The sequence below is a fragment of the Nicotiana tabacum genome, chromosome 17, assembly GCF_000715075.1.
Source record: "Nicotiana tabacum cultivar K326 chromosome 17, ASM71507v2, whole genome shotgun sequence".
NCBI classification, from domain to species: Eukaryota; Viridiplantae; Streptophyta; class Magnoliopsida; order Solanales; family Solanaceae; genus Nicotiana; species Nicotiana tabacum.
Genome location: NC_134096.1, coordinates 125,766,569 through 125,778,002, shown reverse-complemented (window position 1 = coordinate 125,778,002; position 11,434 = coordinate 125,766,569). Strand labels below are relative to the sequence as shown.

General features: G+C 34.7%; 1 protein-coding gene across 1 annotated transcript; it reads right to left on the bottom strand.

Annotated features, from left to right (window-relative positions):
• Window positions 1–70: 70 nt before the first annotated feature.
• On the bottom strand, window positions 71–6,789 carry LOC107794632 (transcription factor GTE12). Its single transcript, XM_016617143.2, has 11 exons — window positions 6,519–6,789; window positions 4,505–5,430; window positions 4,308–4,371; window positions 4,127–4,225; window positions 3,981–4,033; window positions 3,829–3,889; window positions 3,655–3,738; window positions 3,434–3,552; window positions 3,278–3,344; window positions 756–877; window positions 71–518 (listed from the first exon to the last, which is right to left on the bottom strand). Exons 2-11 carry the CDS (start codon window positions 5,414–5,416, stop codon window positions 285–287), a joined length of 1,815 nt encoding a protein of 604 aa, XP_016472629.1. The 5' UTR covers window positions 5,417–5,430; window positions 6,519–6,789; the 3' UTR covers window positions 71–284.
• Window positions 6,790–11,434: the final 4,645 nt, after the last annotated feature.

Sequence of the window (11,434 nt, the reverse complement as noted above, 5' to 3'; positions counted from 1 at the left end):
TCCTTGCCACAGTTTTCTTGTCTGACCGTATCTCTGGGACATGTGGAGATGGATATGCTTAACTGGAACGTTGAAATCAAAGACTCATGCGATTGAGTCCATCTTTCTCTACTTAGTATATCACAAGCTGGAATACTTCACATATATGCAGTTAAATACATTATTGCACTATGAACAAATAAAGGGTGGGATAAAAACTGATGTATTTACACATAGAGCAGTCTACTATGGACAACAGTTAAGGAACAAGAAAAGTTCCACAAAAATGTGCGGAGGCACCGCCTCTAGCACGAGATCTCCCCATCTTCCCAGTCTCCATTCAATATTTCATCTTCATCATCATTTAAGTAATCCTCTTTGATGCATAAGCCAAGCCTTTCCAGAGGGTTGTCCCCCAATATGATAGTGAATCCATCTCCATTACCAGTTAGATTCTCAGCATCTGAGCAGCATTTACATAGTTTTTCTAGATCTCTTAGTATCTTCAAATTGTCTTCAAAATCAACGGTCCTTTCCATCTGTTCAGGCAGAAAAAAGATTTTCAGTACTTGAGGACTACAATTAGGATAAAGAAAATGTCATTCAGTTATTCTAATCGGTTCCGGGATATATTTTCTTCATTTGTTATTTCTACTCTCGCTTCATCCTTACTTTTTTTTCTGGAAAAAGGGGGTTATTGGTGGTTGGGGAGGGATGTGTAAAGAGTGGGTTGGGCGCGGAGGGGAGGAGGGATAGCTTCAAAAGTAACAGCAGACCTGCTGTAGAGCAATCCGGGCAGCTTCCCGTTGTCTCTCCCGCTGCATCTTTAAATCAGACTCTGCCTTCCTTCGAGAGGCAACTTCCGCAGCTTTAAGTTCTGCCTCAATGCGGGCTTTCTCTGCACACACCCAATGTTCTGTTAGAGAAACAGCACACATAAAATAAAGAAAACCATGTACAGTTAACTTGAGATGTAACCACTTAATACAGATACTTATTGAGTAGACAGCCTCAAAAGAGATATAATGAAAAAAGGCCATCAACTACTTCAGCCTCACAACACTAGATTCATTCCAAGGTAGGTGTGTGCATTACAAATAACCAAACCATAAAAATTTTGATTATTTGATTTGATTGTTCCGTTATATTTTTTGGTTTGGTTTCAGATGAATTTAAAACCAAAAAACCGCAGTGGCTTTCTATTTTTCTTTAGCATTTAAATATCTCACGTTCTTAGAATTACAGTGTTATCAAAGGCGAAAAGCGCAAAAAAGCTCTAAGGTCTATTGGGGCTTTAAGCGCAAATAAAGCGTGAGCTTTAATGAAGAAAAGCACAACCGGAGAAAAACTATAAATATGTATGTGTAGTCTAAGACTAATATCTGTAAGCGTGAATACAAAATATGTGGACAAAGAATTTGAAGAAAATTTATGATAAAGTGAAATATAAATTTGTTAGTGTCGCCTCTTCAGGATTACGCTTATTGGCAAGGAAAAGTATGTCTTAGAACGAAGCGCCCGCTAAGTGAGGCGAAGCGCTCAACTTGTTTTGAGCCTCATTTCAGGGCTTAAGCGCGCCTTTGATAACAAAGCTTAGAAAGTTAGGATTTTGCAACTTCACTTAAGCTTCACAAAAACTTCCTGCTTTCTCGGTCTTTCTAGTTTCTCACTTTTACAACCAAAGGGCACTAAACATTTGGATTCGAAGCATGTGACTCGCGCAAAAGATAACTTAATGGATCATCAGATAGTATCTATTTGCTTTATCTGTCACTTTGTATTGAGCATCAAGACTTTTCAGTTGTTTAATATGTCATTTTTGTGAGTGAAATTAACCATCCTAAGTGAGGCGAAGCGCTCAACTTGTTTTGAGCCTCATTTCAGGGCTTAAGCGCGCGCGCGCTTAAAATAACAAAGCTTAGAAAGTTAGGATTTTGCAACTTCACTTAAGCTTCACAAAAACTTCCTGCTTTCTCGGTCTTTCTAGTTTCTCACTCTTACAACCAAAGGGCACTAAACATTTGGATTCGAAGCATGTGACTCGCGCAAAAGATAACTTAATGGATCATCAGATAGTATCTATTTGCTTTATCTGTCACTTTTTATTGAGCATCAAGACTTTTCAGTTGTTTAATATGTCATTTTTGTGAGTGAAATTAACCATCCTGATGCTATTGTTTCCTATTTGTCATAGTGAGAGCTTTAGAACAAACATTTCAGTATATAAGATTACTTTTGTGTTATGTGTTTGTACGATAAATGTTAGTTTAAGTTTCTCTTCCCTCAGAAAGATTTTGTGGAAAAAAATCTACATTTTGTTGTTTATGAAACTATCTCTATCTGCAGAAAACATGCTAAAATCTAGATATGAGCCCACAGGGATTAGCTCACTTGGCAAAGGTTGAGAGATTTGAGGCTTAGGTCACAAGTTCGATCCCTAAGCCAAACAAACTAAGCCTAGTATTTAAACGGAGAAAGATAGAGAGGCCAGCCCATCATCTCCGAGTTTCGGAGGCTGCAGTTGGTCCTAAGTTGGCTCCAGATTTCTCAGGATAAAAAATAAGAAATGCTTAAGATCTAATTTAGTTTGAAATTACTAATGTCCATTTAATATACCGATGCGATATGTTGAAAGTTTGCAATACACATTAATTCGCTAAATCTCATAGCTAATGAAGAGGAGAAGGCAACAAATATAAAACTCTGAAAAAGCAATCCAGGATAAAACAAACCGAGAAGGAAAAAATCCAATCAACCTGAGCTTACTTTGGTTTGAATTGGTTTTTTAAATCAAATCCAAACACTACAAGACCAAACAGGAAAAACTTAATACACGCCTTAGAGGACTTGTTTTGGGCTCAGATAGTTTGAAGCTTCTGTCCATTCAGCTACTATAGCCTATTTTAATCCAGGGCACTCTAGAAGATTAATTAACATCACATTAAGAGCTTTCTAGAATCCATGGCAGGACTAGAAATGGTGACAGTGCATAAAGCATCAGTTGGCTATTAAAAAAGTTAATGAAAATATCCTTCTGCCTTATATAATTTTGTTTTGTTTTATAAGTAAGCAATCCTCTATTTTATCTGCATCAATATTGATAACAAGCCAGATAGAGATTGTGATTCCATGTTAGTGTATTGAAATTACTTAAGAGATTTTTTATATAAGTAAAATTGCTTGAGTTTATTATCCCAATTCCATTTGAGCTACTACCATAAGAAGAAGTCAATCAATCAATCACAACATAAACCATCTTACCTTCGATTATAAAAATAAATAAATAAAACCATCTTACCTTCAAGCTGCTGCTTTTCTAGTTGGGCTCTTTCCTGCTGCATTCTATGCAGATCAGCCTTATCACCCTGATTCAGCAATAAACAGCTGTCTCAAACCAAACAACTTAAATAGTGTATGTTATATGTTCTCTCAAGAGGAAAAGGCAAGGAATTACATCAACTGGAAGCGATTTCTGTTTCGCTTTGATGATGGTGTCAGCAAATCGGCTCTTCAGCATTGCAGCACGTAGTGCTTTAGTCGGGGAAAGATCAATGTTCATTAGAGGATCCCAGCCTATTTCCAGAAAATAGTCATCAGCAGATTAGGCTTCAGTTCATTGGCCTTCTCGGGTACAAAAAGAAAAAATGATAGAAAGAGTGCAAGCAACATACTCACCTTCACCATATGTAGTAGTGGAAGCACAGGTTGATCTACTTGGACTGGAACAAGAATTTTCTTCATAAAGTACTCCTAGACCACCTGCATATTGTCGGCAACAGCATGTCAGTAAGAAGATTAATATTTTTTTATGCATGCTATTGAACAAATATAAGAGTGTTTTGCAATCACCATGAGAGTTCAGATCAGTTCTACATGAAGCTGATGCCAAGGAGTTTGTCACCTCTCTGTCCTGAAAATGCATACAGGGTGTCAGTTGCCAGGAAAGGAATGGCAAACGCCCTAAATCTATTCAAAGATATTTTTAACATCAAGACACCGACCCTTTTAGCAACACCCGAATGATCTTGTTCTAGCTTTCTTTCTGTAGGAAAATCTGAATCGCAAACAGAAGTACAACTCGTTTATTAGCAATTGAAGATTTGAGCTCCAAAGCGGCTGAAGAAAGAAGGGGGCAGAACAAACTTACTCCTGGGACGAGCATGGGTATCAACACCTTGAAGGTGGCAAGCAATAGTGTTTGCTTGTTGCTTGGTATTGGCAGAGCAAATAAAACCTGTGCTACTATCTGTGCCCAAAAAGACACATCTCCAATCAGCCCCTGGAAAAGATCCATAAGAGCAGAAATTTTATACCCGGCCTTTTCATACCTTTTTGGACAGTCTCCTGGGACGACAGATGCCCACCACTTTGTTTTACACTAGCGGGCTCTGCCTGTAAAAAAAGAGCACCAATTAGATAACATTTTAAGAGTTACAAAAAAAGATAACAGTTTAAAGTTTCCTTCGCAATAAACAGTTATTGTACCAGTTGAAGTTCAATCATGTGACTAAGATAAACGTCTTACCTTTTCTGTAGCTAAATTGGAATAAGCTCTAACCACCCTCTTCAATTCCAATAGTGTGTCATCATCATACTTATCTAGGTCCAGGCTAAGCTTCTCTTCTTTAAGACCCACCAACCCAAACTTTTGGAGAGCATTCTGCATTTTCTTAATTACATTTCCCCTAAGTAAATCAACAAGTTCTTTCTTCAGCTTTTGCTTCTCCTCCAAAGGCATTAGCCTGTTGCTCAGACCATTAGCATGAGGTGCAGATTTCTTAAAGGAAGTCTCCCTTGTATTCTTAAAGCCATTTCTTTTATCACTTGAAACACAATCCTGGCTGAATTTTTTGCTCTCAGATTTCCACTTTCCTTCCAGCAACTTCCACCTCTGATTAAAAATATTATCTAATCTATTAGCCATGAGATGAAAATCATTATTAGGAGGATTATACTTCATTGCATTTGCAAACGTCAACCTCACATCAGCGGCAAATGCATCAACATCGAAGTACACATTGCCATCCAATTTAGCTTTGACTGTCCCGAAATCCATTGGTCTTGTAATTATAGTGAAGTAGTCAGGAATATTATATTGGACTGGATCCACTGGTACAAGGAAGGGCCACCCACTAGGATGAGCCATTAAGCCTTTCAGAATGTTACAGCATTGTTGCTTTACATTCCGATCCATTTTCCGCCTTTTCTCTCTTTCATTGTCCAGCACTAACTCAGGTGCACGTTTATTAGAGTCAGATGGCATAGGTAGTCTCACCTTTATATTCATCTCAGAGCCTCCCACAGATTCAGCCCGCACCCCCTTGGAAGAAATTTTTATTTTCAGCTTCTTCGTTACCATGCTATCACAAACGTTCATGGTGGGCAACTCCAGGAGCTGAAGAGAACTGTTCACTTTCGGAGATTGAGCAGTAACCATTGAACATACAGACCCTGGAATATATAGAGTAACGGAAAGGAATTAAAAGGGAAACCAGACGGCAACTTTGATAGAAATTTTTGAGATACAACTTTGATACGAGTAGAAAGAAAACTTAAAAAATACAACACTCGCCCAGCAAAAAAAAGAGATGATTAAAAAACCAAAAATGTCCTTGATATCAAGACTCAGTTTATTTCTTGCAAGTCACCAAAATCCCATGAGAGAGAGAGAGAGAGAGAGAGAGAGAGAGAACAAAACATAGAAATTGTTATATACTCCTAAAACAGGGACTTTAAAAAGTTAGCATAAGCTCTTAGTTAATGTACTACACTTATTTCATTATTAAGATCTTCAACATGATTTGATTAACCCCCACCCACCCCTAGTTACCAAATTCTTTTTTTTAAGCATGAAATTTAGATGGCAACTAAAGTGTATGATCTCATCATCAAACTAAGAACTGATCAATATTGATGGAAAATTTGATGGATGAATAATTTTTCCCCGAATTATAAAGTATACAGAAAAGTTGCCTAAAAGGGAAAAAACTGAAGGAGAAAAAAATAACTTTTTGAGAAATTAAAAAACAAAATTTCAGAGAGTTGAAGCAAAAGATGAATTTAAAAAAAAAGAAAACATCCTTTATGTTCCCCCATGACTTATATACAAAATTCAAACAAAACTATAAATTCCAAAAACATATGAATAGTTTTCCCCAAATTAAACGCATGCATAAGGAAGGAAGTTGAACCAAATAACGAATTCTCAAAAGCATCATGCTTGTTTTTCCCCAAAGAAGCACAAGACAATGATTTCAAAACATAATCCCATAATCTTTCTGCCCCTAAAAATCACACAGAAAGAACCAACAGAGTTGAATCAAACCAAATCAGTTCACACAAAAAGACCTATGATTTTATTTATCCTACATCACACATAGAATCGACAAAATTGAACCTAAACGACAAATTCCCCCAAAACACAAAGACCACGATCAAGCAAAGAACTATGATATTCAACAAAAGAGAAAAAAGAAAAAAAGACCCACAATTTATTTAACCTAAATTCGCACAAAGAAACAAACTTCATACTGAATTACCTGAAATTCAAATCAAAACCCCATTCAAGCCGAAATCAGTTTTCTTCCGAAAGTTAAAAGTTCTTAACAACAGAACTAAGAGAAGAGAAGACGGGCTCTGAGAGCCCTCTCCCCGATGCAGCAGGTGAAAGTTTTGGGGGAGTAGAAGAAACAAACTGCTATGAGTAGAAGCGTGCTGTTTATAGAGAGAGAGTGATGAGCGAGCGAGCGAGTCTCTGAGGTTTTAGGGTTTTTATCAATTCTTCTTGCCCTTGTTTCCTTGTCTCCCTAGTATGAGCCGCCTTTGATATTAAAGGGAAAAAGACCCTTTAACCCTTTGAAGGAATTTGGAATATTCCTGCTTTTATTTATTTTATTTTATTTTGCTTGAGCCCCAAGTTTAGGTTTAATAGTGTTTACTTACTAAGTAATTAGTGAATGACATCAGTAAATTTAGAAATAAAATTAGTGCTAGTTCTAGCATATAAAAATTAATTCTTATAAAATTATAAATATTTTTGTTAGAATTAAATCTAAGATGAACTGTATTTTCTATTGTCCGCTTTTCGTTATAGATAATATTGAGGTTTTACTTTGTAATTATTTATGTGTTACTAGTTTTAGGGTACGTGTGTTGCGCGTGTATTCTGTGTCAATGAGTAAAAACGTGTATAAAATATAAAATAAGAATAAATTATGTGTAGAAGCAATTATGTCGAGATAGACGCAATAATCATTTAAATAGAAAATAAATATTATTGCATTGATGCTATAGTTTAATTTAAAGTAATTCATTATCGCCTGTAAAGACGGAGATTTTAGGTAAGTTAGTTATATAATATTTATAATTATAGATATTTTGTTGTATTAATGGTAGGTTATGTGGTGATCATATGAGTAATGGACTCATATATATCTATATCTATCTATCTATCTATCTATCTATTTATCTATATCTATATCTATATCTATCTATATTATATAAGTATGAATACAATGTCGGTTTACGAAAATAACCTTGTAATATTAAGTATAATAACTTATAATAAAATGACATAACTGAAATTTTAGATATTAGCCTTATAATCCTATTAGTTTTAGCACATAATACTACACGTTAGGAATCCTACATGATTACTTTTAGGAATCCTATTAGTATAATTACTTTCGGGCTATCTAATTCATATAAAATTGAACAAGTAAATATCTTTAGTTATGTAATCCTATTACTTTTAGGATATACTTCTTAAAAATTTCTATTACTAATTTAATTCGAAAACGTATTATAATGTCCTATTACTAATTTAATTTGAGAATGTATTATATTGTCCAAATCCATTTAGAAAAAGGAGAGCCTATTTTATTATAAAAGCATAAATACAATATTAATATACCAAAATAGCCCAAAAATATTAAGCGGAAGAACTCATAGGGAAATGACATAACTGCAATAACCTATTTTTGGATTACTACAATATCTTATTTGCATATTTTTAATATTTAAGATTTTAAAATTAATAAATTTTAATATATTAAATTCTTATTAAAAATATGTAGGAAAGTTTAATAAAATCAATTTCATAAGAATCTGCTGTATTGGCAATACATTACCACTCCATACTGAAACTAAGGAATATCCTTTTAAATTTGTGTGAAAATAATTTTTATTATGTGTCACGACCCCAAATTCCCTCAGTAGGATGTCGTGATGGCACCTAGTCTCTAAGACTAGGTAAGCCTATCAATGCGGAATAATAATAAATATCTGAAATAAATAAACTACAATTCAAACAATTTTAACTCCCAAAATCCAGTAGAAATAAGTCACAAGCTTCTAAGAATTTATTCTCTATGTCTCTATACATCAGAGTCTAAAGCAAGTAAGGAAGACAACATAGTAAGATAGAAGGGAACTCCGGAGTCTGCGGACGCTGGCAGATATACCTCAAAGTCTCCTCGTACAGCTAGTTTACTGATGCATGGTCTGATAAGATGTACCTGGATCTGCACAAAAAGATGTGCAGAAGCGTAGTATGAGTACACCACAGTGGTACCCAGTAAGTACCAAGCCTAATCTCGGTAGAGTAGTGACGAGGTCAGGTCAGGCCCTACTGGAGAATAAATAATGGCATGGTAAAATGTTTAAACAATATTATAAGATAAAATGACAATGGAAATGAATCAAGTAGTATGTCATATTTAATTACATCAAATAATGGCAAATAAATACCTCGTGGAAACAAAACAGAATTCTTTTCAACTTTAAGAAAATCACAACAATAATCAAAGGCAACTGCGGCCATAAATCAATATCAACAAGGGCACTCCCGAGGTACCGCCTTGTAGTCCCAAATCATAAATAAATTCACAATATCTCATTTCCTTATCTCACCGCGGGAGCCTTCACAATTTATTTTAAAGAAAATATTTTTTTCCCGAAATAGCATCCCACGTTTTAGCCATCCTTATCACACCGCATGATTTCTAGTAGTTCCCTCTACTAGCCACGCGTATCAAGCCACTCTTATCTCATCGCATGCGTTTCAATACCCAGACCTTATACCACCGCATGTGTATCAATATCACAATATATCACAATTTGCACCTCATGTGCTCAAATAATTTAACTTGCCAAAATAATTCATCTAAAATATTGTTCCACAATAAAGAGTTCACGACTCATGTCAAAATAACTCAACAATAATATTTTTTCACAATAAAGAGCTCACGGCTCATGTCAAAATAATTCAACAATAATATTTTTTCACAATAAAGAGCCCACTGCTCCATCACAATGAGTACAAAAATCTTACAAAAAAGAGCTTACGGCTCATGTCAAAATAATTCTACAATAATATTTTTTCACAATAAAGAGCTCACTGCTCTATCACAATGAGTACGAAAATCTTACAAAAAAGAGCTCACGGCTCATGTCAAAATAATTCAACAATAATATTTTTTCACAATAAAGAGCTCACGGCTCATGTCAAAATAACTCAACAATAATATTTTTTCACAATAAAGAGCCCACGGCTCATATCAAAATAATTCAACAATAATATTTTTCCACAATAAAGAGCTCACTGCTCTATCACAATGAGTACGAAAATCTTACAAAAATATTCAGGAGTAAATAATTCAGGAAAATAATATTTCAAAATCTTTAATACGTTGCTTCAATATCAAGTTTAAAAATATAAAATATTTCATATTAATAATATTTAATTTAAATAAAATCAACCTTCAAATAATGCACAGAATAAAAGAAATCAAGTTCCAACTAAACAGATAAAACAATTAGCAGGAAAAGGTCAAGCAAATTTAAAAATATAAACATTAAATCAATAATGAAGAATACAACAAAATAAAATAATTTAATTAATGCACAACAATGATCTACACAATTTAAAACATAATCTTTCACATTTAGCCCGTGTACACACTCGTCACCTCGTGTACATGACTTTCCACACATTACAATTATCAATCCTAGGGGAATTTCCCCCACACAAAGTTAGACAAGTCACTTACCTCGACTTGCTCCAATTTAACCAAGTATTATATTTTTTCCTCGTTTTTTGCAACTCCGATCGACTCGTATCTAGTCATAATTAATTCGATACAGTCAACAAAAATAATAGTAATCAATTTCATAAGAAAATATTAAATTTTTTCAATAAAATCCGAAATTAGCTCAAAATTTGCTCGTGGGGCCCACATCTCGGAATCCGGCGAAACTTAAAAAATCCGACAACCCATTCAATTACGAGTCCACTCATACCAATTTTACCAAAATTCGATAACAACTCGACCTCCAAATCTTAAATTTTTATTTTTGGAAGATTTTGCAAAAATCTTGATTTTTCTTCCATAAATTCACGGATTCATGATGTAAATGAGTATGGAATCATGAAATATAATCAATATAAGATAAGGAACACTTGCCCCAATATTTTTCCGTGAAAATCGCCCAAGAACTGTGCTCCAAAAATCCAAAACGAAATGAATGAAATGACTATTTTTGGTCCTTAAGTTTCCGCCAATCCGTCACTAAAAGTCCATTTTCGTCACTAAAAGTCCACCAGAAACTGCTCTACCAGCTTTCCTTCAATCGATCATAACTTTATGTAAAAAATATCCAAATGCTGAATGGTTTAACTTTCTGAAAACTAGAATCAAACGACTACAACTTTCATGTTTGAAAATTTTCCGATTCCTTATGAATTTCGAAATATAAGCTTCCAAAGTCGGCTCCACACATCAGAAATTTCTGGCGAAACTGCTCTACCAGCCTTCATTTAATCCATCATAACATTTTGTACAAATGTCCAAATAATGAATGATTTAACTTTCTGGAAACTAGAATCAAAGAGCTAAAACTTTCATATTTTGAAATGTTTCCGATTCCTTATAGCTTGCGAGATATAAGCTTCCAAATTTGGCTCCACGCACCAAATATTTCTGGCGAAATTTCTGCACTGCAGCCTTCTTTGTCCGAAATCTATTCCGTTTACTTTCCGAAATTCACCCGAGACCCTCGGGACCTTAACCAATTATACCAACATGTCCCAAAGTACAATACGAACTTATTCGAGGCTTCAAACCACATCAAACAACATCAAAACGACGAATCACACTTCAAATCAAAATTTATAAACTTTGAACTTTCAAATTCTATATCTTGTGCCGAAACACATCAAATCAATTCGGAATGATTTCAAATTTTGCACACAAGTTATAAATGACATAACAGACCTATTCCAATTTCCAGAATCGGATTTCGACCTCGATATCAAAAAGTCAACCCCCCGGCCAAACTTCCCAAAAATTCAACTTTTGGCATTTCAAGCCTAATTCTACTACGGACTTCCAAATGAAATTCCGATCACGCTCCTAAATCCAAAATCACCATACGGAGTTGTTGGAATCATCAAAAT